The following is a 27480-nucleotide window of genomic DNA, read 5'->3' as shown; positions in this document are numbered from 1 at the left end:
TATGTCTTTGAAATGGATCATATAGGACTGAACTATGTACAATTTATCAACCACCTTAGGAAACATAATGCTGATGCAAGCAAAGTTGAGGGGGAAAAAATGATCATTTCAGGATTTTCATCCAAAACCTAACTTAATACAGTGTTTTTTGTATATCCATCCTTACTCGATGGCTCCTATCCTAAGGCCACTGCCAAGTTTCTTGTGGTGAGGGGCCTCAGCTGGAGCCCGCCCTCCCCCAAACTGTAGTTCTCTGCATAGGACACGATGCATGAACACGTGAAGCAGCAAATGGTGAAGATGAGCCAAAACCATCTTTGGAGAGGAGCAAGACTTGTCCCAGAGCCCTTGTGCCCCCTTTATCCATGTCAGACTTAACCAGCATGATCACCCCAACATGACCCAAATGATGCTTAAGAGCTTCCCTTGTTCTCCCTGAAGCTCAGCCCAATCTGAAGACCACCATGGTTTCTCATGACAATGGCATACTGGAAAACACTGAATTTTTTTCTGAATCACCTTCTTTAGTTACCTATTTGTGTACAGCAGAGAGCCCTTTACTTGAATGGACGTGAGTGTCACCAAAGCTGAGAGACCCAAAGGAACCACCACCAGCTGTGAGCAAAGGGTCTGAGCAGACCATGGGAGAGGCTCACACCCAAGCAGCAGTAGTGGCATAGAGGAGAATTCAGTTTGAATGGATGGCATGTGGTTGCCTAAAGAGCCCACGAAGAAAATCTGAAGTCAATGACCTTATGAAACCTTTCTCTAACACCCCAGCAGAGACCTCTGCCTCTTGAGTATTCACATGGTATCTTGTACCAATTTGAGCATGTCCAGATGGCTTTGCATTGTGATTCTCTGTATGTGACCAAATTTGTTTTCTGTTGCTGTAGAACAAACCACCACAAACTTAGCAGCTTGAAACAACACGTATTATCTCACAATTTCCATAGGGCAGGAATCCAAGCACAGCTTAGCTGGGTCCTCTGCTCAGGGTCTCACAAGGCTGCAATCAAGGTGTCAGCCGGGACTGTGGTCCCATCTGAGGCTTGGGGTCCCCTTCCAAGCTTATGTGGTTGTTGGCAGCATTCATTTCCTTGCAGCTGGAGAACTCATGGCAACTTGCTTCTTCGAGATCAGCAGGAGAGTCTCTGACTTCTAGACTCTCTTTTAGGGATTCACCTGTTTAGGCTCATCCCACCCAGGATAATCTCCCTTTAACTGACTCAAAAGCAACCCATTCGGGACTTTACATCTGCAAAAACCTTTCATCTTTGCCATATAATGAAACAGTCACAGTTCCCTGATATTCCCACATCCGTCAGAATCACAGGGGCCATCTTAGAATTCTGCCTATCATAGTGTGCATGTCACTTCCCTTACTAAATTCTAAGCTTGCTCTCCTTAATACCTTATTCTTGGACTTAGAAGCACAACTTGTAACTGTTTGGTGTGTACTCTTCTCTACTACCCTATACTCAGAGCCCAATGTGACTGACTTATAAGGTAATCAAGTCACACTAATAAATGAATGGACCAGTTGACCCATCTTTATTGAGGTCTCCAACGATAGAAAAATTGGGACCATGAACTGACAAAAAGCACTGAAATCTAGAATTTGGGAGAGATCAATCTTAATGCAACCCTCCAATTAAGACCTGAGAAGCTGAAAAAGATAGGAAGGAAACATGGAAAAAAGGATGTAAGGCAGCAAAATGCATGTGGTGAGAGAAACTATTCAGACCATTGTTGGTAGTTTGATACCAAGGAAAGTCAGGAAGGCAGCAGAGGCAGCCCAGCCAGTGGGCACTCTTGTTGTGACTACCAACTTACTTCTCCAGCCCTACCTTGCTTTGACCAAGGAGTCTAACCTCATGGTGTCCTGGCCCTCAAGCTCTGGAGAAACAGCAAACCCACCACTGTCTCCTGTGCTCCTGACCTCACCATGTACATATGAAACCCTGGGTAGAAACCAATTCTCAGCTGTGCTAGTCCTCTGAAATTCTATAGATCAACGTGAACATCAGCCCCTTAATGATGGGCAGTTCATCCTCCTTTTCAATGACTTGGCTGGGTTCTGTGTCGGGCAACCAGATGGCCTTCTTTGATGCTGAACCATGACAATATGTACTTCGTGATAGCCTGGGAATATTACAGCAACTAGGACAGAGCACACACAAGAGGGAGAGCCAAGCAGCTCTATTTTCATTCCCCATCTGCTTTTTATTTTTTACCGAGAATCACAGAATCTTAGAACTAGAAGGGATCTTAGAGATCACCCAGCTTCACCCTTCCCCAAACCTTACAACTCTAACAGGTCATCTGGCCTCCACTGGAGCATTCCCAATGCAAAATAGTGTGTTCTGTCATTAGAAAATTAATTGGCACACACCTGTCTGAAATCAACCCAACCAAGATTCTGAAAACCCCGAGGATTCCCCAGAATAAACAAATACCATATATAGTATTCCTATTCAATCCCCACCTCTCAGGCTGTTGACAGACATCACTAATCAGTTGTGGCACTCTTTTCTGCTGATGCTGGATGTGGCTTCAGAATCCTCAACAGAATGCTCCAGAAAGTCACCACTGATCAGTTTATGTTGGCAAGAGAAATAAACGAATTTTCCAACTCTGTTCTTGGAGTTTGTCTTCAGTCAAAAACCACTTTCCTATAACTCCTACCCATTGCCCCTAATCTGCCTTTAAAAGCAACAATTTTGTCCCCTCCTCCAAAAACAGCCCCTTACTTATCTAACTACATCTAAAACTTATCCCCCACTTAAGCCCCCACAGGCTCAAGGCCAGCTCTAAGGAAGAGTTACCTAGAAGGGAAAGGAAGGGAGCTCTAATACTTGGCTGATCAGGGCACTCCAGTCATGTTTCTGGGAATTCTGGAGCCAAAAAGGCACTGCGGGCAGAGATGCTGGTGTGCAGCAAGGGGCTGTGGGGGCCATCCTGCCTGCAGGAAATGGCTCCAGAAAGGAGTCAGGCCAAACTAGCATAGGAATGGCTTTGGGGGAATCCAAGTTTAAAGAGCTGGGGAAAGGAGAGGCAAGGCAGAGGAATCAAGAGATAATGTGGTTGAGATCATGAGAATATTGAAAACCAAATCAAATGAAAACCCTCCAAATCACACTTCATCGTTTACTACAATACTACTATCTCACCGTTTCACATCTTAGGATCCTGCAGGCCCAATTCTCAATATAAAGTACATGCTGCCGACAATCACTCATAAAACACGAACACCAAGACAGAGTTCCCTTCCACTCATTCATTTGTTTTTTCATCAAATATCTGTTGAGCATCTAACAAGGGATCAAGAAGCAGGCTAAAGCCAGGGCTACAAAAGCTATGACGACACTGTTCCTGCTACCAAGGCACTTCTGTTTCAGAGGCAGGTAAATAATTCCTTGAGATATAAAATGGGTCATACAATGTAAGCCACTTTGCATGTATTTTATTTGCAGAAATCATTTGCTTAAAATCAAGCTATATACCATCTTGACCTACTGACCTAGCAAAATTATCAAAAGGAAAATTCAGTAACTTGGCATTCTTTTCTAAGTACTGAAAACAAATCAACTCATGCTATAGTTCTTCAGGAACAAGAGATCTGTTGGGCTAAAGCTTCAAGATGAGCAGACATGAGCTCTCTCAAACTCTTAGCACAGATCAGCAGCTTCCTTGAGTGTCATGAGCTCTCTTCCCTGGAGACGTTCTATCATTCGTCTATCCTCTCCTTCAGGCAATCTTGCTGAACTCCTAAAATGAGCCTGGCATCAAGGATGGAAACTGACAAGCAGGCACCCAAATATCACCCACAGAATTATCCTAAGGTCTCTGGTCCATAGCAAATGCTTAACAAATACAATCAGCGAGGGAAGTGTCAGGGCCAAGCTATGCACAGAGGACCCAAATATCAGGGGCAAAGAAAGGTCTCCTGCAGAATATCGTACACAAGCCCCATCCTGAGTAAGAGCAGGAATCAAGGGATAAAGTGTGAAGCAGGTGAGGAAGGGCCTCGTAGGCAGATGCCCCAGTCAGAGACAATGCTGAAATGGACTGGACAGACACAAACCCTGCAGGACCAAGGTGGGTGCTATGCACAGAGGAGAGCAAGGTCTCCATCCTGAGGATGAGAGGACCCTCTGAAGGATCTACACCAAGGACTGAGGAGACCAGATCGGCACTGCAGAAAGTCAACCCAGGCAACGGGGTACAAAATGGCCTAGAGAGTAAAAGCAAAGAGACCAGTCAGGAGGCTGGTGGCACAGACTGCGAAGGAACAAACGATGGTCTGAAGTCAGAAACTAGAACTGGGAACAAAAATGATGAAAGCACTTGAAAGAGTGAGGGGCAGAGAAGTCCAGATGTGGTGATTGATGATTACAGAGAAGGAGGCAGTGGTCCTGAGCATGATGGAGGACTGCTGTTCACAGACACGATGAATGGGGCCATGGGAGTGCTGACCAAGGAGTAAAGATGGATTAGGTTTGGACATAGTGCACTCGGGACACCCAGGACATGGCTGACTCTGCAGGTCTGGAGACCTTGCACACAAGGATGGCAGGGGAAGCCACAATGCGAGGAAGAAGAGTAGCATCCTGCTGGGAGGCTGGCCCAATCTACCAAGAGATCCCCAAACTCCAGAAAGCAGGGATCTCTGAACATGGCAACTGACATTTCCCCAGCAAATCCTAGGCAAGAAGATAATTTTAATCCATGTTTGGGGCTGGGTTTAAAATTTGCTCAAGACATTCTGTTCTATTATAAACCTGAATTTGTAGTAGAAGCCCTATAAAGGAGATCACATGTGAGATTGGGTTACAGCCAAGGAAATAAAGATTATGATTCAAGGTACCCCTAGCCTGCAGTTCTTCTGGAAAAGTCTACTGAGCAAGGAGGGAAGGATGGGGTGAGGAGGCACATCTTCAGTATGAATAGAGTGGAAAAATTCCTGATGAACACACAGCAATGAGATTTGGTTGTGGAAAATTCCACACACACGAACGGCCAAGTAACTCTGTTTGTCTTTCTTCTATCTCATCTCAGATAAAAGGAAGAAGATGGAGGTTTCTGGTGGAAATGAAAATTCTGGAGAAATCTCTCTGGCTGAAACTGTGACTGAAAGGACTCTTTAGATCAAAGGACTCAGAGATGTGACAGCAGAAAATTTCAAGTTTCTTTTTTTTGTTTTGTTTCATCTGCAAACTTGCCTGAATTTCTGGAGGGCTATGATTCTATATAAAATGCAAGGTGGTCTGTGAGTTCAAGCCCCGCCATTGGGCTCTGTGTTGATAGCTCAGAGCCTGGAGTATGCTTCAGATTCTCATTCTCTCTCATTCTCTCTCCCAAAAAGCAAATAAACATTAAAAAAAAATTGAAAGTTTAAAAAAATGCAAGGAAATTTTTATTTTTTTTATTTATTTTTTTGGAGAAACAGAGAGAGCATGAGCAGGGGAGAGGGGGAGAGGGGCAAAGGGAGAGAGAGAGAGAGAGAGAGAGAGAGACAGAGACAGAGACAGACAATCTTAAACAGGTTACACAGTCAGCATGAAGCCCAAGGCAGGGCTCAATCCCATGGCCCTGGGATCATGATCTGAGCTGAAATCAGGAGTCAGGTGCTCAACCGACTGAGCCACCCAGGTGCTCCAAGGCAAATTTTAAAGAAGCATCTAGTAAGTCCAGGAATTAATCAAGATTAAACTACGATACAAATATTACATAAAACCATTCAACTCTACCATTTCTTATAAGCAAAAATGGTCCCGTCAGCAATTTCACCTGATTCAGCCTAGATGCTCCATGTTGAAAATAGTGTTTGCCAGGTAGACCTAGCAGTCTACTGCTTTGTAAAGACTGCTTCATGCAAAGCATTCCTGTTACTACATAATGTTTGCTATATTCAACAGTATTAATGACTGATTTTTACTTCAGGAAAATTAACGCTTGAAAGATAAACCTTATTAACCCTAAAGCAAAATTACCAGGAAATAAACATTCTCTAATTACAGGGGAACGGGGAAACACTGGGGTTAGAGGGAAAATCAAAATCATGTTTACAGCTGAAGTGTCCACGTAGAGTTAGAAACTAAAGGCAAGCAGGGGCGCCTGGGTGGCTCAGCTGGTTAAGCAACTGACTTCGGCTCAGGTCACGACCTCGCAGTTCACGAGTTCGAGCCCTGCATTGAGCTCTGTGCTGGTGGCTCAGAGCCCAGAGCCTGCTTCCAATTCTGTGTCTCCCTCTCTCTCTGCCCCTCCCCTGCTCATGCCCTCTCTCCCAAAAATATATAAAACCTTTAAAAAAAATTGAGACAAAGAAACTGCAGGCAAATAGCCTACTGGCTGCCAAATGTGGTGAGGGGCTCAGGCTGCAGCATGTCACCTGCAGTCTCTCCCAGTAACTTCCTCTCCCACCTGAGCACGGAGAGGAAAAACAAAGGGCACTTTGTCTCATCGGAGGTCAGGACCCAGCTCTGGTCTCTCACTGCCTCCTCGAGTTTTTCTCCTCCTCCTGACACGTCCATTCCTGTGTATGGCCCTGCAGACCAGGGCCGTGCCAAGGCACAGACCACCAGCAATAATGATTCAGTAACGTAACCAGAAAAAATGGCACCACACAAGCAGCCTCCAAGCTATCTTCCTACCAATCTACCCAGATAACCAAAGAGAGGCGCCAGTGGACAAGAGATTCCATCAGCCGTGAGATGAGGGGTAGCCACTCACACACTGCTGGTTCTGAGGCCCATCAACATACATAAGAGATTGCAGTGGGTTCAAGGGGAACACTGGGCCCAGCATCCAATTCCCTATTTTGGAAAACGCAACGTTATAGAAGATCATGGAGAAAAGTTGAACAAACCCACAATAACGCATGATCTGGGCAGGCCAAGGAAGAGACGTGAACTGCCCCAGTGTGAGCCCATTGTGGGCCTCTGTGAACAAATGGACTGGAAGGGAAGGACAGAACTGCATCTCTCAGCTATTCTCTGACTCAGTTTTTGTTGTTGCTGTTTTGAGAGACAGAGAGAAAGAGAGAGAGAGAGCCAGAGAAAGAGGGAGAGAGAGAATCCCAGACAGGCTCTGTGCTGCCAGTGCAGAGCCTGACACTGGACTTGACCCCACCAACTGCAAGATCATGACCTGAACCAAAACTGAGAGTCAGATGCTCAACCAACGGAGCCACCCATGCGCCCCTCGCTCAGTTTTTTTAAAAGGGGTGCAGGCCTGATGCAGGGTAGAGATGGCAGGGGAACAAGAGGGCCACAGATGGGACATTCAGAGTGCTCTGGGGGTGCCACTTCTGCCACCATACACCAATAGCAGCAGCCAGAAGAATTCAGCCTCCCTCCCCAAGCAGGAAGGGCTGTGGTTTTCCCGGCACTGACCAAATTTCTCAGCAGTGTGGCTGGTTCCGCCTGGAGGCCACATCACCAACGGCATGCCAAGTGGGTGAGCAAAAGGATTAGGTTGAGGTCAGACACAGCCAGGGCACAGAGAAGGTTAGATGCCAAAAGCATAGGTTTCAACATGGGGAAAGATAAAACCAACAAAACAAGAAGACCATATCCTCCAGCTTCAAGCGGCCCACCTTTGGCCGTGGGCTGGCGAATGCCCCAAACCGCCAGACCAAACCTCCATCAGGCAGGCTACTGGCCTAAGTGCAAAAAGAAAAGATTCAGACATGTAAATACAGAGGAAAAGGAGCTAATTCTCTCACTGTCTTCACCAAGTTATTGCTACAAGTAAGGAACCCCGGCCCCAGACACAGAGTGTCCCTGTTTGCAGCAAAAACACACCCAAGGGTGGGGGCATGGTGAGCAAGACCCTTCCCAGGAGACAACACTCCAAAACCCAATTTACAAAACAAGTAAACAAGAAAAAAAAACCCCAAACAACTTTCTCACTCTATCAATGTGGGAAATATCAGGCCCAGTTCAAAAATAAGATGAAACAAGAATGAATATAAAACACCCAAGAGGATGGGGCGCCTGGGTGGCTCAGTCGGTTAAGCATCCGACTTCGGCTCGGGTCATGATCTGGCGGCTTGTGAGTTCAAGACGCGTGTCGGGCTCTGTGCTGACAGCTCAGAGCCTGGAGCCTGCTTTGGATTCTGTGTCTCACTCTCTTTCTGCCCCTCCCCTGTTCACGCTCTCTGTCTCAACAAAACATTAAAAAAAATTAAAAAAAAAAAAACCACCCAAGAGGAGTATACACAAAATTCTTTACCAAAGTCAAAGGAAGTAGACATCTCACACAAGAGTCTGAGGCACACATACTGGAGTTTTACTCCTGAGGAAGATTTGCCCCGGGGACACAGAAGGGCATGTAAGCAGTAGTTTTGAATTTTCAAGTAAAGATGTCAATTCTTCCCAAATTAATCGACAGATTTAACACAATGACAACCAAAATTACAAACCACTTTTTAAAAAGGAGTACAAAATTCATTGTTAGTAATAAGGGTGCCCTAATCACCAGGAGTAACAAAGATCACAGAGAAGGATCACCCCAGGCCTGGAGTAAATGAACAGAAAGGAACATGGGTGGGAGCATAAGTTTCCATATCCTTTCTCAGGACAATGATTCAATCCCAAACAAGGTGCACATGTACGTACCTTCTAACACAACAACTGTATCCTCAAGACTTTCACCCCAGGTAACATACAAGCAACTCCCAGAGGGTTGTAGGCTACGAGGTGTTATCAGTCTGCTGAAGCTGCTGTAACAAATACCACAGACTAGGGGTATAGGCAGCAGAAATTTCTCAGTTTTGGAGGCTGCAAGTCCAAGATCAAGGTGTTGGCATAACTCATTCCTTCTGAGACCTCTCTCCTTAGCTTGTCTGTCTTCTCCCTGGGTGTTCACATCCCCCTCCCTCACAGATCTGTCTTTATCTCTTTCGATAAGGACACCAGTCATACTGGATTGGGGTCCACCCTAATAACCTCATTTTAAGCATCTCTTTAAAGGCCCCATCTTCAAATACAGTCATATCCAGAGGTCCTGGGGGTAAGACTTCAGCAGACGAATTTGGGGGAAGTACACAATTCAGCCCATAACAGGTGGTTACTACATTGATATCATTGACTATTATTGATAATAACTGTCAGAGTTACAACTCAATCCTTTATTCAGGTCTTTCTGTGAGCCCTGTAACCTTCATAACACTCATAAAATTAGATATCTCCCTGGAAGCTGCACTTTAAAGAAGTTAAATAATTGCACCGAGGTCTAAGATATGTCACAAAGCCAGCTTCCAAGGTGTGTATTTTCAAGCCACTCCCTTCTGGCAGACACAGCTGACAACGTATTTAAAGGACACTTCATTTTTGCAAAAGGCATGTGGGAAGCAGGCATGTATGTATGTGAGTAGAAAATGGTTTCCATCTTTGTTCAGTAGGATTATAGGTGATTTTTATGTTTTTTTCCTTTCTTTGCCATTTGCTTTCCATACTCTTGTGTGTCCACGGACTGCACAATGAAAAGCAATTGTAAAAGGCTATTTCCGCTTTAAGAAAAATCTGTATATCACTCAGTTTTACTCTCTTTTCTTTTCAGACACGTCCATCTTGGATTGTCTCTATTCTGCTGGCCTTGACACTCTGACATTCTCTCTGGGTCATACCTGGATCCCTCCTTTGATGCATGGACAGTGAGGACTTTCTGCCGTTGAGTCCAAGGGACATGATTTAGGACATGAAAGCTTTGCTTTTATCACCTTACAAGTGCAACCAATGCAGCAAGTCTCCAACAGGAATCTTCTGGTCAACATGCTCTTGCCTCAGTCAGCGACTCCACCTACTCTCAGCCTGTTTCCCAAATTCAGAACTTTGGATGGAAATTCAGACTGTAGGATGCCACTACCTGTGTGGTGCCAGGATTTCTCTCCCCAGATATTCACATAATAGCTCGGATGGGGAAGGCAACAGAGGACAGTGCTGATCGCGTATTAAGAAACGCCACGGTGAGGGGCACCTGGCTCAGTCGGTTAAGCATCCGACTTAGGCTCAGGTCATGATCTCGCTGCTCATGGGTTCAAGCCCTGTGTCACGCTCTGTGCTGACAGCTCGGAGCCTGGAGCCTGCTTCAGATTCTGTCTCCTTCTCTCTCCCCATCCCCCACCCACTCATGCTCTCTCTCTCCCTCAAAAATAAACATTAAAAAAAAATGCCAGGATGGGATAGAATAAAAAAAAAAACAACGTCGTGTTGGACTTGAGATCCAAGTTCACAAAGCAGCAATGACAGCACAACGTATGCCCAGCTAGGACAGAGCTAGACTCTTCTACTTTACATCACTGTAACCCTGGTTTCACAGATTGCGATTTCTTTAGGCATGTGATTTCACATGCCTCTGGGGCACAGAGGCAACAAAGCGGAACAACCCAGGGCAACACACAAAAGAGTGGTGGAAACGGAGGTCAACAGAGCCCATGAGCTCCCTGTGAAGGAAACTGCTTCTTCTAACTCTCGCTAATTATGGCCACGCAGCAATAAAGACCCTGTGTTGGCCTGAGCTTTCAGTTTTACAGAAGAAGCCATATATCCATAATTTTATGTCCAATCCCTCAATTCTTAAACGTTCATAACTGGGCCACCTGGGTGGCTCAGTCTGTTAAGCTACCGACTCTTGGTTTCACTCAGGTCATGATGAGTCCTTCAGTTCGGGCCCCACATCGGGCTCTGTGCTGACAGTGTGGAGCCTGCGTGGCATTCTCTCTCCCTCTCTGTCTGCCCCTCCCCCTGCTTGCATGCTGTCTCAAAATAAATAAACATCAAATAAAGAAATAAAAACGTTCATAACTATTGTAAAAAATTTTGAACATACTCTATGAGGCAAATAAAACACCTGCAGGTTCAGTCTGGCCTCATGGGGTGCCAATTTGTGCCAGCCATCATGATTCCCTCCTGGGAATAGTCCCGGTCATATGGACTTAGCATGAAGAGGGACATCTGATGAGAAAGAACTCCATCACTGACAGTGGCTTCAACCCCCAAGGGCTGGTGACAGTCTAGGGGGTGACCCAGATACCTGTGCAACTGTGTCATCCACACCAAAGTCTGGCCACGTGGCTGCCATGATTGATCCCTTAAGTCCTGACCAAACATCCTGATGTACTCATCTCACAAGAGGAAGGTTCCTCCAACACAGGTCAGGTGTGCCCCAGGACCAGCGTAAGGGAGTCAAGAGTAAGGCCCGGCCATTCAGGAGTAAACATGGTACCAAGGACCTGAGCTTGGTTCAGGAGGTGAGTAGCTCCCCACTTCTGCTCCCATCCTCCCACTTTGGGGCCGGTTTGGGCCCCTTCCTATGCTCCCAGTCTATAGTCTGAACCAAACCTCTGTCCTCCTCCTTTGTCCTGAAATGCCAAAAACACAGACTTCTAAGTTCTGCCAGGGTGGAAGATTTTGGTTTAAACACCATTTGATCATTTTGCACCACCACCTAAGATCACAAACCTCTTTGCACTCGGTCTATAATGTGTCTTTTCCAGATGACACTGGTGCTGACAACCCGCCCCTCCGCCCCCGGGCAGAAGTCTTGAACTTCATTAAGAGATCCCCTGACATGGAAGGCATTTTCCCCCCAGAGTAGAATACAGTTAAGTGATATTTGGCAGGGCACTGAAATTCTCTGGTTCTGGTTTTCCCAAAGCTACCTGAAATCTGGATGTTGTTGTTTTGGTTTTTTTTTAGGTCAAATGTTCTGATTTTTCAATGTTGACAGGCATGAAAACATTTTTTAAGATGCATTATAGGGACAAACAAAATATCTGCAGTTTTCTCCTAAAATGAAAGGGCTGAGCTATAGGAGTTCTAAGACCTTATCCACCTCTGATAACGACAGTGGTGTTTTTTTGATTAATGGGTACTTTGCTTCAGGTGAAATGATCAAATCAGACTTCTCCATGTAAAACTAGCCCTTAAGAGGCAGCTTCCCTTGAAGTACAGCCAGAAAAGGCAGCTGATCTCACGGATTCTACTCATCTCTTTCTCATCCCCCACCCCCGGCCCCGAAGCTGATCCCCTTATACACACATAATCTCTAAATATGTAAGGTGTATGAGATACAACAGGTGAAGTGGCCAGGGCATGCCTGTATCTTGCTGTCATCGTCATGTCCCCAGGGCTTAAAGGGGGCCCCCCATGAAGGCTCAGTATGTGTGCAGAAAGTTCCCAGGAATATACCATTCGAGGTCCTACTTGAATAAGAATAATTGCGAGGTACAAAATTCCACAGGAGACTTATATTAAATACTGGCTATCTTGAAAAACTTTAGGTCATTAGCTAGAACCATCCAAGAATAATAAGTCAGATAAATATTATTTCTGCATGTTGTGCATTTAGACTTCTTCCCAGCAGCTGGCTCACATTTTCAGAGAGCACTGGGCTACACCATAACTCAAAACCTATCTTTACTGCTCAGCAGATACATCCTCTACTAAAAGCAACACATTCCTAGGCCTTAAAAAAAAAAAAAAAAAAAAAAAAGCTGACAGACAGCTGAGCACAAAAATAAAGATAAATTAATCGAGTTCTAAAAGCAGATGTGGAAAGCACTGGGTTCTCCAAATGTTCGTTTCCTTTGGATCTGGGGGACTCACACATGGTCCCACAGAGCACAGCTCCTGAGGTAACTTCATGAAGGCACACCCTCCCTGACAGGATTTTGACCACCAATCTACTTTTGAGGTTGTAAGACTTTACAGTGATGCAGTTCTGAGGCTCTGGGTAGAGGTCGGTCAGCTCTTCTCCAGCAGCTGAAGTGCACACCCCCAGCCACCTGACATGTTGGGCTCTCACACTGTAGGCCATGATACTTCTACTCTAACAGCTCCAGGGCCCACAGGGGTAAGTTGGCTTACCCCACCCTGACAGCTCCTTCCTAGGGAAACCACAACAAAGGTGCTTGCCCTCTCCCTCTGCCTCATGACTGACCCCCATGCTTCTCCTGAGTGGCCTCCGTGGGGCACTCTGTGTTCTCCCCAGGAAACTGTGAGTTACAAAGCTATAAAACACTTTGCACTTTCTCTCTGGATCTGCATCTGGCCTCACCATACTTCACCCAAGGTAATAGGGTTGAAATGAGGTTAAACAAAGAGGCAATTCAAAGGTTGTCCTTGATTGCAAATGTCTGGTGTTCTGCCGGCGGCTGATCACCATCTAAAAAAGCCTACAAGAGAAGTTCTTCAAAGTCAGGAAGGGGTGACTCAACATGCGGGCTGAGAAAAATGATAGTTTCCTTATATAAAAACACAAAAGTCACACCCTGAGAAATCTGTCATTTACATCCCTCAGAAGGTACCTTCCTGGCATGGATTCTGGTCAGATACATCAAAATGTGCTGATGTTTGCACACAGCGCCCTGGTCACACCGAGTCTACTGAGACTTAGCTCGAGCGAGGCAGGCAGGGAAAGGCACCTCCATTCCATGGAAAACAGACTGCCTCGTAAGTAACCTCAGTGGAGGGAGAACTTGTTCATTTTCCAGGGAACATCTGGGGAGCTTCTGGTCTTCAATCAACAAACACAAATGGAGAGGAAAAATCTGAAGGCAAGGCCCTAGTGGTGGCAATGAAAGGGTGGAGCCTCCTGCTATTTTAGGAAGAGAGGTCTGCAGCAAGGGTTTGACCTCGGTGGCATTTTCTACACAGACAAGCAGCACATGGGTGACAGGACTCTCCCCTGGTTGTGTTTGGGTATTCTGATTCTTAAAAATGTGGCAGTTGACTTTGGCACCTTCCCAGTACTACAACTGCAAGTTAATAAACCGTTGCCAGTTTAACGAGAAGCATTAAGGTGGAGAGCCTCACTAAAGTATTCTACATCAGTAACATCTTTCCCGACCAGGCAACACAATTCACACAGTTCACCATTTGGGGGCCTTGTACAGCCACTGAGATTACCCTGCCCTCAGTCAGGAGGGAGTGAGGGCTGAACTCTTTCCTCCTAACTTGGTCTGTGTGGCAGGCACTGGTGATCGTCAGGCCCAGAGCCACCCCGCCCTGCCCTGAGAGTCCAGAAAGCCAAGTCATCTGCCAGCCTCCTTTGCAGCTACAGGTGCTCATGTGACCCAGTTCCAACCTGTGGGAGATGTGTATGAGGGGCTTTCGACAAAAATGTGGCCTTCTTGCTAAGGGCTGACCCCACCTACCAGGGCCATCCCCCTCAACCCAGGCTTGGCTGTAGATCAATGTGAAGGTTTACACTGATGGTTTACCCCATAAAAATACACACACACACACTCCTAGATGAGGGTCACAAGAAATTAAATACATAGATGGTTATAATATTCGTTCTATAGAGGGGTGTGTGTGTGTGTGTGTGTATTTGTGTATACTTTAAACATAACAAAAAACCCTACTGTGTGGACCCACTATTCAGAATTAGGTAATTTTAGATTTATTTCCTTCCAGGAGGTTCAACTTATGAACATCCATATGTCAGATAGAAAATAAACTAGACAAGTTTCCCTTGTCCTTATCTTGGTGCCTTCCCCCCCCTTCTAGGTATTGGACCCATGTGAAACAAAAGCCTAGGATGAGAATCTCTTCAGACACCAAGCTGCACTGACAGGCAACAGTGGGACCAAGTGTGCGGTTCATTTGTCTACACAAATCCCACAAGTTTCCATGTTTTCATTATGGGGAGAGAAATCATCAAATTCATCCTGAAGCCATCTCTACTGACAACTTGTAATGAGGATCAACCACACGCCCGGGAAAAGATTGAAGATGGGTAGAAAGAGGCGACTTCCCAGCCTCCCCAGCACCATGGAGAAGCGGAAGGCTGAGGAACACTCTCTCACACACACACTCGGCATTTATCAAGAAGAACAGAAACCATGACCACTGCCTTGAAAATATGTCCTTAATTTTTTTTTTTCTTAACGAGCCCTAAGTTTTCTTTCTCACTTTTTGCCTCTATGGCTCCCCAGGGACAGGGTCCAAGAGGGCAGGACTCAGTTCGCTGTGCTGGGTACCAAGACAGGTCAGGAGGTTTCTGCTCAGGGTAAAACACAACAGGAACTGCAGGAGACAGTTTCACTTTGCCTGTCTCATTCAAGCCTGACCATGGATATCTGATACTAAATCATGTTTCATGCACTTGTCCTTCACCCAAGGGAAAAGGAAAAGCAGTATGTCCCCCCTATGTGAACAGGGAGATAAAGCTGTGGGGTTGCAGGTATACGTGAAGAGGAGACGAGATGTTCCCTCCGGGCCCAGGCATGGCCCCTGCTTGACCATGCCCAAGAGAAAGGGACTTGATTGGGTAACTACTCCACATCTTTGAGTCTCAAATCTTCCAGTTGTAAAAATGGAAATAATATTGAACTACATTAAATCTCTCCTTTGACCTATAGTTCAAAACTGTTGATAGCAGTCATTTCTTAGAGTACAACCTAATAATTCCTGCTCTCCCTTGTCACATTTTTATGGGATCAAGTAAAACTATTTATATGAAGGTGGACAAAAGTACTATAACCAAAGAGCATTAATTTTATGAACGGGAACAGTAATCAGTGCTTCAAACACCACATGTACCTCACTTAAAAAAAAAAATGAGGGGCACCTGAAAGTCTGACTCTTGATTTTGGCTCAGGTCACGATCTTCTGGTTGGTGGGATAGAGCCCTGAGTCAGGCTCTGGGCTGACTGCACAGAGCCTACTTGGGATTCTCTCTCCCCCCTTCCCCCCCACTCTCTCCCTGTCTCTCTCTCTCTCTCTCAAAAATTAACATTTTTTTGAAAAATTAAATTATACAGATAGCTTTCCAGAATCATTCCTTAAAATCCAAGTTGTGGGCCCACCCCAAACCTAACGAGTCACAAACATGAAAACCCAGGGAGGAATGTATGCTTCTGACAAGCATTCTCAGTAATAACCCAAGTTATTGATTTCCCAGGAAAGAAATTGGCCTCTTTGGTTTGGGGTGACTTTCTGCTGAAATGCAGGCCCCCGTAGTGTGTTTCTTTCCTCACCAAATAAAAGGGATTGTAGAGAACCTCCTGAGAAGGAGTATTTTCCTTAATAACCAGGAAGAGGTATGAGGCAAAAATGAGCTCAGTCACCGATTAGTTACCAGGAAGTGATAAAACCTGAAGAAAGTGTCATCTTTTGCTCAGGGGTGTCTTTATCATCTTACTCTGTAATCCAAGTCTTTTTCAAAGCTCTCAGTATCGAAGTTTCTGGAAGCAATGCCAGGGCCCCCTTGCAGCGGGCACATCAGAACTTACCCCTCAGAATGTAGTTCTGATAGTTCTGGTCTGCCTCAGCTCCCACCTTGATCAAACACGTCAGACCTTCAGCCACTACAAATTCATGCACCAAATCCTTGTCATCCTGGGCAGGAAAGGAGAGAGAAAAAAGACTTCAAATACTGTCCCAGTCCATGCTCTGTCCACGCCTGTTAAAACTATGTACGAGCCTTTGAAGCCAGACTGACCTCTAAAGAGTGTTCTGCTCTATTCAAATGAGGCATCTTAACTGTTGCCAGAGGAATTTTACAACCAGTCTCCACGTTGTTGTTTGCCAAAGACCAATTATTGCCTTCTGGGCAATCTAATAAAGATAAAGCAAATGAATCCCCTGTCAAGAATATTTATAGTGTTCTGTTTTTCATTCTTCAAAAATCACCAGGCTCTGCTTCCCCACAGGTCCCTCGGGACGGGCCACATGAAGCTTGCTGGGTTTTAGCAACAGGAAACGTTCGATTGCAGCACAGACCATCAAGTGGCGGATTCAAAGCCACTCGTGTGTTCCAAAAGACCGTCCTTAAGGTCAGTGGTTACAAGGGTCTTGCACATGGTATCTAAGTGAGGAAGCAGTTTCTCCTCCTCCCAAGTTGCGTTGCAGGACAAGCCAGGAGGCACATGACCAGCCGTGCATCTGGAGCAACCACATCTGTCTGCAAAGGGGCCGCCTCAGGAGGCCGCAGGAAGTCACAGGAGGCAGGACGTGGAAGGAATCTCAGGGACCATCTAATGCAGTGGTTCTCAAAGTCAGGTGTCCAGACTCACCGGCAGCATGAGCATCACCTGGGCACTTGTTACGAATGCAAATACCCCAATTTACTGCATAGAAAATTCTACCATGAGGCTCAGCAATCTGTGCTTAACGCATCCCCCCAGGTGACTCAGAGATGCTCAGATGGTTATCACCCCTGACTCCTTCACATGAGGATCATCTAGGGAACCTTTAAAAAGAAATTGGAAGCAGGACCTGCCCAGATGAATTGCATCACAATTTGAGGGCAGGGCTCTGGCTGTGAATAACTTCCCCAGGAAATCCTTAAGGGCAATCACTTCGAGGACCATTGATCTAAGCCTACCTTCTCTTTACAGAAGACTCAACACTTGGGCTGAGATCACCTATGTCCAGCCAGCGCCCAAGCCCAATCATTTTTTGCAGTACCAAGTTCTACAGAGCTCTATGAGAGGGATTTTTCCACTACTGTCTCAGGAGATGTCCTCAATTGGACAATGCCTGGTCTCAGAGGCAGCTAGCGTAAGACTGGAACATTCATCTTCAATTATAACAACAGAGCAAAAATTAAAAAAAACCTCAGTGATGTAAATAGTAGGAAGCTTAATGGAATAATGAATGGTTATTATTATAGGAATGGTCAGCAACCATAGTTTATCTCCAAAAAAGAAAAAAATAATTTAGACAAATGGGCATAATTCTCCTGTCCCTATGTGAAATCAGCCCCTCATTTTGACTTTATGGCATTTTCCAATTATATGGATGGAGGACTTGAGCTAAATGTGGGCAGGCCAGGCGAAGGCTCCCTTTGAACCAAGAAAACACTCTCAACGTTCAGAGGGCACTGGTGGGGGTGGGAGATGCTTGTGCCCTGAAGGTAATGAAAGACAGCTGTGTTAACTCAGACTTTAAGATAATCACGGCTTTAGAAGCAAGAGAAAATGGGACAATATCATGAGTTTTTGGAAAATTACTTTACACTCGTATGTATAAAGGAAATAAAAATAATTCTCCCTCCATCCATATCCTTTTCCACCAGCATATGTGAAAAGTGAACATTTAGATGAGCTCATGTCTAGTCAGAAGGTTTTTCCAAGCATGTAACAAATGTTTATTACTTGAACTAAAGCTAGATTCATACATGACTTCATGGTGAAAAAGTGAGAACAAGCCCTCGAGAAACCACTCAAGCTAATCACTAATATTAATACAGCCGAGAGTTGGCTGCTGGGCCAAGGTACTCAACAACCAAATCCTCCAACCAGGGAGACAGTGTTTATGAAGATCCAGAACCTTAACTAAAACGTATGGACATATGTAGATAAGGCACTTAAGAAATAGGCATTTGTGGCTAATAAATTGTGGAGAATGTCTTCCAAATTGGCAATGTAGGAGATTTTGAACACATATCCTAAAATATTTAGGCATTAATAAATGATATTTAAAACACTGGTTTCCAACTAGAATGAAATCAGAACATTAACACCAACTGATCAGGGATTGTCCCTGCATTTCAGAATTTTCTACACTAGCCATACTTCAACCTGTGATCTTTTGTTTTTCTTTTTAATGCTCATCCGTCAAGGAAAACTATTCAGCTCAATGCAAAAGACCAATGGCTTGGTATTTTACACCCTTATACTCTTAAGTTCCAGAAAGAAGCCCTGCATGTAGAAAACACAAGATGACTGAAATGCAGACTATGCGTATGGGAGAAGGTGATCCAAGCCCCAGACAGTTTACGCCTGTGTATCCATTCAATACCCAATGATGCCTGCCTGGTTTAGAGCTATTGACTACATAATACCAGCAAACGCTGCTCAAAACTATCCGTGTGATGAATAAATGGCAGAAATAACATCCCTGAGAATTCAGAGTTAACACCACAGAACTCAGTGAAGGAATGTGCAACAAGACCTCAACCACGTTCATTTTGTTTTTGAATTTTTTTTCCTCCAAGGAAAACTTTAAACATATACAGAAGAAGACAGAACAGTTGAGTGACCCTCAGGTGCCAGTCAACTCCTACCAGTCCTGTTTCCCTTACCACCCCATATTAATTTGTCTGTCTGCTGCTGCCCTATTAATTTAAAGGGAATCCCAGACATCACATCACTTAATCCATAAATACTCCAATAAGCATCTCCAAAATACAGAAACTCTTTTTAAAGTTATGTACTCACAATAAAAAACTGATGCTTTAATATTACTAAATGTCCAGTCTGTGACCAAAACTCCAATTGTTTCATAAATACTGTTCCGTTTTTTACATTTTGTACCAGGATCCAAACAAGATCCACATGTGACATTCAGTTGATAAGTTTTAAAGGTCTTTTTAATTCATCTTTTTTGTTTTCCTTGAAATGTAGGTGTTAAGGAAAGTAGGTCATCTGTCCTGTAGAGTAGCCTACAGTCTGGATTTATTCATTACACCACTGTGGGGAAGATTAGCATGTGCCTCTATCCTACATCATTTTTAAACTGGTACTGCACAGGAGGACATGAGGAGATCCAGAGTTGAATTTGTTGGCTTTAGCACACCACCGATGGGAGTGCGAATTCCCACGAGGAACGACACACAATCTGGCCTTATCTCTTTTCCACCATGTCAGCGCAGGCATTGATGTTCAATACCGAGATCAATTTACATAGGGCTACAAAACTGTGATATTTTAATTCTATTATTCCTCCCCATTAGCTAGAAGATTATGGTAAACAAAACTTCCGTTCAACTACCATTCCATTACCCTAAAGTTTACATAGAGAAGGGTACAATACCTAGGCATTTTATTATGTTTAGTGCAATTGTAAACCTCCTGGAAGAAAACATAGGTGGTAATTCCTTTGACAGCAGTCCTAGCAACATTTTTCTAGACATCTCCTAAGGCAAGGGAAGTACAAAAGCAAAATTAAACCATTGTGGTTATACCAAAATAAAAAGTCTTTGCACAGTGAAGGAAGCCACCAACAGAGCAAAAATGCAACCTATTAACTGGTAGAAGTTATTTATAAATGATATATCTGATAAGGGGTTAATACCCAAAATATATATAGAACCTATACAACACCAACACGCACACACACACACACAATTTGATTTAGAAACGGGCAGATGACCTATAGATACTTTTCTAAAGGAGACATACAGATGGCCAACAGACACATGAAAAGATGCTCATCACGCATCATCAGGGAAATGCAAATTAAAACTATAATGAGGTATTACCTCATACCTGTCAGAATGGCTAAAATCAAAAACAGAAATGACAGGGGTTGGTGAGGATGTAGAGGAAAAATGGAATCCTCGTGCACTGTTAGTTGGTACAGCCACTGTGGAAAAGAGTACGGAGGTTCCTCAAAAAATTAAAAATAGAGTTACTATATGATCCAGTAATGCCACTACATGGTATTCATCCAAAGAAAATGAAAATACTAATGCAAAAAGATATATATACTCCTATGCTTATGGTAGCATTATTTACCATAGCCAATATATGGAAGCAACACAAGTGTCCACGGACAGATGAATGAATAAAGAAGATGTGGTATATCTACCTATATATAGACATATACATCTCTATATACACATACATATATACATACAGTGGAATATTACTCAGCCACAAAAAAGAATGAGATCTTGCCATTTGCAGCAACACAGATGGATCTAGAGGCTATAATTTTAAGTGAAATGACTTGAATTTAAGAAACAAAACAGATCCAGAGTAAAAAGTATAGACTCAAATACAGAGAGCTGGTGGTTGCCAGAGGAAATGTAGGTGGGGGGATGTATGAAACAGGGAAAGGGAATCAAGAACAGTATAGATGAGCATATAAAATTGTTGAATCATTATTTTATACACCGGAAACTAATATAACACTGCATATTAATTATACTTGAATTAAAAAATTTTTAAAGGCAAAGGGTAAGATAAATGTGAGATTCTTAAACTTTACCCTTTTTCAAAATAATCAGCTGATTCACTAGCATCTTCCTAAGGTGACCTATTCATCGTTATTTTTTAGTATCATTATGAACTCATCAATGCCAACTTTCTCGATGTCTTTCAATCCATTGTATTTATCATCCTTATTGATGTTGCTATTTTCCAACCACCCAGAAGACCCTTCAACATGCTCCTGAGTTCTTTGTTCTTTTGGCAAGAATCCTAGCAGGACCTGATACCGTCCTTGCTTTAAGGGTTTTTTTTTTTGTTTGTTTTTGTTTTTTTTACGCATTTCCTACTCCAGACTTCCAATCAGCTATTTCTCCAAGGATCTATTGTTCCTTTCAGTATCTCAACATCACAACCTTGGGGCTAGTGGTGCTTTAAGTAATAGGCTGACCATTGTTCCTAGTGCTTTTTAGTAAACTTTGAGCTGGAAATATGCTTAGTTGCTTGTTAGTTAGACAATAAACACCATGGGTTCATGCTGATACTTTCAATTAAATTCAGGAATACAGAGTTCTTAACCTCTTCTACCTTTCTATCTCCTTTTTCCTCACACTTCAAGAATCTTAATGCTTAACAACTCTAAGAATGACCAAATTAGAACACATACACCAGTCTTAGAACAGCAACACAACACCAGCAGCAGCAATGGGACTATTGCAAACAGTTGACTGGGTGTGTGGTTCCTTTCGTTCTTAGAATATATCTACTCAAAGCACACAAATCACAATGTTTTAAAGTCACTTGGAATAACTGACTCCTCTCTCTTCAGTTTCTGCCACCAACTGGATACTCAATGAGATGAACACAGGTTTTGAAAGAAGTCAAAGCTGAACAGAAACATCAGGCAGGCTGAGGGACTAAATAAATTAGGACGAGGAATGGCATGAGCCTGGCCCTCTGGTGGTACAGTGAGGGTCCAGCCCAACTGCAGCTGGGGATCTGAGTTAAAGAGAAGGATGTCATCAAAGGTAAATAAGTTTCATTTTGTTTGGCTAAGGAACAAGGAGATACAGATGGAACTTTGGGACAATTAGTATAGTGTTTACTAAATTAGAAACCAGAAAGACTAACGACATACACATCTGCTAGAAGGCTATCCAATTCACCCATTGCTTACACAGCCCCAGATACTGTGCTTGGCCCCAAAGACCCAGGGATGAAATCCAGGGAGCTTGCAGACAGCTAGACTCAGACAAGTACCGTAAGTTCTATACTACAAGTAAGCTCAGAGAACTTCAAAGGTATTTGGAGGCACTGGGAGGACTCATTTAGGGAGAAGGGCACTATCAAGAGGAGACACCAGGAGGTCAACCGAGAGACATGGAGAGTGGATGTGGGGTGGCAACACATTATGGGATAGAAGCAATAGATCCAGGGGAAAAGGTGCAGAAAAGGAAGGGTGCAGCTTGCTCCCAGAATGCACCCATGAATAGAATTCAAGATGCAGCCAAGGGCAGAGAATTGGGCAGCAGAGGCTTCTACGAGGGCTTCACGTTAGACTGAGAAATTCAGATGTAATCTAGAAGGCTACATGGGACCAGCAAGAGAAGGCCTTCCTCAAACCCCTCTGGTACAAAGAACAGACTGAGATGGAGAGAACCAAAAGCAGGCAGTGCCCATGGACAGATGTTGCCATTTTTCCAGAAGAACCGGTCTGAACCACGGTAGACCCCAACCGCAAGGTGTTTTGGAGACGTTGCAGCATGAGGAGCAATGACAGGGTAGGTTCACCACCATAACTGTTGGAAGAGCCAAGAGGCTTCACGTCCAGAAATGTTAACACTGAGAAGGGACTCTGCCCTGGGAGAAGGTTAAGGGCATGACTGAACACATTTCAGGAACAACGGGATGAGAATGTGCAGATGGGATGGATTGTTGGCCTTTTTGCCAGTCCCCTCTCAGGAAGACATCCATGAAGTGGAACTGCCACTCTGGCAGAACTATCACTGACAGGGGTGCCTGGGTGGCTCCATCAGTTAAGCATCCGACTGTGGCTCAGGTCACGATCTCATGGTGCTTGAGTTTGAGCCCCGTGTCAGGCTCTGTGCTGACAGCTCAGAGCCTGGAGCCTGCTTTGGATTCTGTGTCTCCCTCTCTCTCTGTCCCTCCCCCGCTTGTGCTCCATCTCTCTCAAAAATAAATATTAAAAAAATAAAAAATAAAAATAAAAAAAACTATCACTGACAAAATGTTTTAAGAATATGGCTAAGACAGGAACTGAAGAGAATAGGGATATACCCTAGGAATATACAGACACTCAGTGCACGTGCTACCTCCTGACTCTGCCCAGACAGCAGCCTCCCCCTCCTCTCCTGGCTCTGTCCCTCTCTCCTCTTGGCTGCTCACAAGTGAGAGTCTCTCAGCTTCCCTGCTCTCCTGTCCTGGCCTTCTTCACTAGTCCTGGGACTTTCTCAAGGCAGGGGAAGAGGGAAGGCTTAGGAAGAAAGGATAAAATGGACCCTGCATGTGTGCACAAGGGACACATCCACAGCAGCATGGTTTCTAAAATAGCCAACATTGGGAATAAACCAATAGAAGAGTGAACAAAGCCAATTATGCTTTATTCATACAATAGACGACTCAGAGCTACGTCAGTCATGCCTACATCTATCCTGTTTTCACTAAATAAGCTGGAGTATGATCCATGCAGCATAACATGTATGAAGTTAACAAAGGATATATGTACTCTTGGTGAATATTCACCAACAGCATGGAAACTGTTGGGGGCCAGAGGGGGCCTGGGGTGGGAGGAAGATGGTTAGTACTGGGGACAACGCAAGACCTCAATTATATCTGCAGTAGGTTTTTCTTTTTAAAAGTCTGAAGTCAGTATGGAAAAACATGATTTGGTAAAGTCGTCTTTACTTATGTTTGAAATATTTAATAGGGTAAAAATAGTCTCAACTGAGACTCTGACCTAATTGACATTTTAATCGAAAGGAACTTTTCTTTCCGTAACCAGTAAGAGGCAGAAACAGGTTTGTATCTGATTCCATAAGCAATACAAAAACAGGACCTGTGAGCACACGTGTCTTCTTTTTTACCTGAAATATCTGCTTCAGGGAGAAAAGGGCCCTTCTTAAATCTCGCCCACTGGAGTTGTACAGTTTTTCTGAAATAAAAAACATAACATATAAAATTAATTAAACTGACGCAATCAAGGGTAAAGACACAGAGAGAACACGAACAATGAACAGAATGTCCACTCCAGAAGTGAGGGGACTGGATCCAGTTAAGATACAGACCTCACCTCAGATGGTACATGGAACAGTCCAGGCTGCTACAGGTGGCCGGAAGAGGGGATGAGTGAGTTTTAGAGACCAACGCCCCACGTGCACCCTCAGCCCCCACCCTCCCTCTCTCCAGACTTCTAGTCCCAGCTGTTTGTAGACCACTGTACTCGATAGCCAACTATATCCGGCAAATTAACACAGTCATGATGGAATGCATCCTCCCCCCTCCCTCCTTCCTGGCCTCACAGCCCCAGCACCACTGTGCTTTCTGCAGCTGGGCTCAGCTTTGAGGCACCTCTTCTTCCTGGGATCTAACGGTCAAGGGCCTTAAAGATCCAAGGGCAGCACAGGACGCTGTGCTGGATTAAGGACTGGCTGTCTTGGCGATGGCCCTCTAAGCAGCCTCTGCTCTGCCTGCTCCTGGGCTCTCACTCATGTTCAAGAATGGGTCTGGCCCTGAGCCAGGCGGACAGAGGAGCCCTGTGTCAGGCTTCTCTGGCTCAAGATGCTGGCCAACTCCTACAACCCCCGTGTTCCCCTCAGTCATATTTAACACATTCTCGTTAGGTCAGGCCCAGCAAATAAGGAGGTGACCCCAACCTAACACCCAACCTCCAGAGGTCCCAACATGACAGGAAGATGAATGAATATGCCACAATTACTAGTTAGCCAGCGGAGGAGAGCTGCAAAGTGCCGAGGGCACATAGGAGGAGGGGAGAAACCAGTTATCCCGGTCTACACAGAAGGCCTGGGAGTGCAGAGTACTCAGCTTCACACAACTCAAGTGTGGCCCTGACCCATGTGATTCTGCTGGCAGGTCAGGTTCCTCACATCGGGCACCAGACTTTCCCAATACACAGCACCTAACATGTATTTCCTGAGTGTCTGCCAGGAACTGTTCTAGGCACCAGGTAGTGAAGAGTGAACTTAATAAGAGCAACAACTAAGCAGTCAGCCTGCATTTCAAAGCTGGTGTCACCACCTACTTGGGAGATGACCTTGAACAAAGTAGTCTACTTCTAAGTCTTGGATTTCCTGGTCTATAAAATGAGAACAGGTAACAATAGACTTAGAGGATGAAAGTTTTGCGTTATGCCAAACACTGATAGGACAAAGGCAGATACCAAAGCATTTAAAACGTTAAGAATAAAGTAGTCAATAGCAGTGTTATTCTGGTGGCTGGCAACTCTGAGCTTCAATTTCAGCATATGGGGGGCAATGCCCAGAATCACATTCTCTGTTTATGTCATAGACTTGAGTGGAAGGCCATGGAATACACAGGTCTAAAAGAGTTGGCAGAAGTCTGGTCATGAGAAGAATATTCCCATTTTGCACAGTAGCTCTGAAAGTGAACAGGCTCCCACTTTAGATTCAGAAGGATGTAGGGCAGGTGGGACTCAGCAATTATGGTGGTAGCTTCCCACAAAGGCCTCCCCACAGACATCTTGACCTCTTCCCATCCACTTTCCAGACCAAGGCCAGAAGGATTGGGTGACCACCTGATGACATCACCGCTCCTATTTAAACCCTTCAATGGCTGCCCCTGCACGGAGAATGAAATCCAAGATCCTCTGTATGACCCATCAAGCCCTTGATCATGCAGCCTTGGCCGCCTCCCTCACTGTGTTGCAGACACTGGTTTTCTCCAGGCAACTTGGGCAGGGGTCAGGTTCCTCCAGACTCAAAACCTATGAAGACACCCAGTAAGTGGCAGAGGCTAAATTACGTAAAATTGGGGGGTCTGTGGTGTCTGACCCCAAGGCCTTCTCATTGTTTGACCACCATGGAATTTACCACATCTATACAATATACAGTTGATGATCACTTATTACGAAGAGTTTTGATTAAGAGAGGATGCATTGTCTTCCTAAAAACAAGTATCTGAGAAAACTCTAGAGGAATCAACCACCCCTAAAATGAACATCTAGTTTATCATAGACCTAAGACATGAAGCCCAGACAACTTTCAAGTTGACTTCTAAAATGTCTGCATGGCCTCAAAATACATTAAATAATAAATAAATAGAGTTAACTGCATCACCCCTGGGTCTGGTCCTCGGGCGATCACTTGTTCAGTTTCCACAGCTAACATCTCAGATTTCTCAAAGTTTGGGTTTTGCCACTACCACCTCTAATAAATAAGAACAAATCTATCAGATGCAAGTATGGGGCTATAGAAATGAAGAAGAAGGGCAGATTTATCCAGGAAGAGGGTCAGAAGACAGAGTCAATTCCAAGTACCTCTTTATAAGGTGGTAAGGCTCGCGGTAGACTTTCTTGCATATATACCACTATGTAACCAGCAAAAATAGTCTTAAGTGAATTCACACTATCACAGAGCCTCCTTTAGTTACCAATGACCTATCCTGGCTTCTGATTCATGTGAATGAAAATGATGGTTAGTTGTGTTCAGGTTGTTAAGGTTTTAGTACTTGGTATGAAGTCAAAATCAGGTAAAAAAAAAAATCAAATTTAGCTGAAAATGACAATATTTTGTCGAGGATTTTTTACATCTATATTCATGAAGCATATTGATGTGTATGTAGTTTTGTTTCCTTTTAATGGTGCTGATGTTGAGGCAATGCTGATCTCATGAGTTGGGAGTATTCCCTCCTCTTCGACTTTCAGAGAAAGTCTATATAGAGTTGGTATTATATATTCCTTAAATGTTTGGCAGAATTCTCCAGTGACGCCGCCTGGGCCAAGAGTTCTCCTTATTGGAAGGTTTTCAACTATGAATTCAATCTCTTCAATTAGTATAAGGCTCTTCTGATTATTTCTTCTTGAAGGAACTTTAATAATTTGTATCTTTCAAGGAATGTTTTCCAATTCACCTAAGCTGTTCAATGTATGGGCATAAGGTTGTTCATAATATTCCCGATCATCCTTTTATTGACTTTAGCAATCTCCTCTCTTATTCCTGTTATTGGTAATCTGTGTCTTTCTTCCCTTTAACTTGGTCTGGCTAAAGATATATCACATTTTAGTGTTCTTTTCAAGCAACTTTTGATTTCATTGTTCTTTCCTTTCCTAATTTTTATATCATTTTCCTCCTTCTGCTTGCTTTTGGCCTAATTTGTTCTTTTTTCCTACTTTCTTAAGGTGGAAACTGAAACGACTGATTTGAAACCTTTCTTCTTTTCTAATGTCAGTAGTTAGTGCTATAAACATTTCCCTAAGCACAGCTTTGGCTACACTCTGCAAAATTTGATACATTGTTTTTGTTTTCATTCAGTTCAAAATTGAATGAATGATGAGTATTTCATTCCACTCAAAATGTGTTGGTTTGTTTGTTTAC

At 44.1% G+C, this 27480-nt stretch overlaps 1 protein-coding gene across 1 annotated transcript in view; it reads right to left on the bottom strand.

Annotated features, from left to right (window-relative positions):
- FHOD3 (formin homology 2 domain containing 3) overlaps nucleotides 1–27480 on the bottom strand; it is a 469133-nt gene that overhangs the window by 245290 nt on the left and 196363 nt on the right. Inside the window, 2 exon segments of the mRNA XM_042961930.1 lie at nucleotides 16247–16352; nucleotides 23995–24062. Of these exon segments, the coding sequence (XP_042817864.1) occupies nucleotides 16247–16352; nucleotides 23995–24062 (174 nt within the window).

This window comes from Panthera tigris, chromosome D3 (assembly GCF_018350195.1).
Source record: "Panthera tigris isolate Pti1 chromosome D3, P.tigris_Pti1_mat1.1, whole genome shotgun sequence".
NCBI lineage: Eukaryota > Metazoa > Chordata > Mammalia > Carnivora > Felidae > Panthera > Panthera tigris.
The sequence above is the reverse complement of the archived record's forward strand: the minus strand, read 5'-3'. Positions and strand labels throughout refer to the sequence as shown.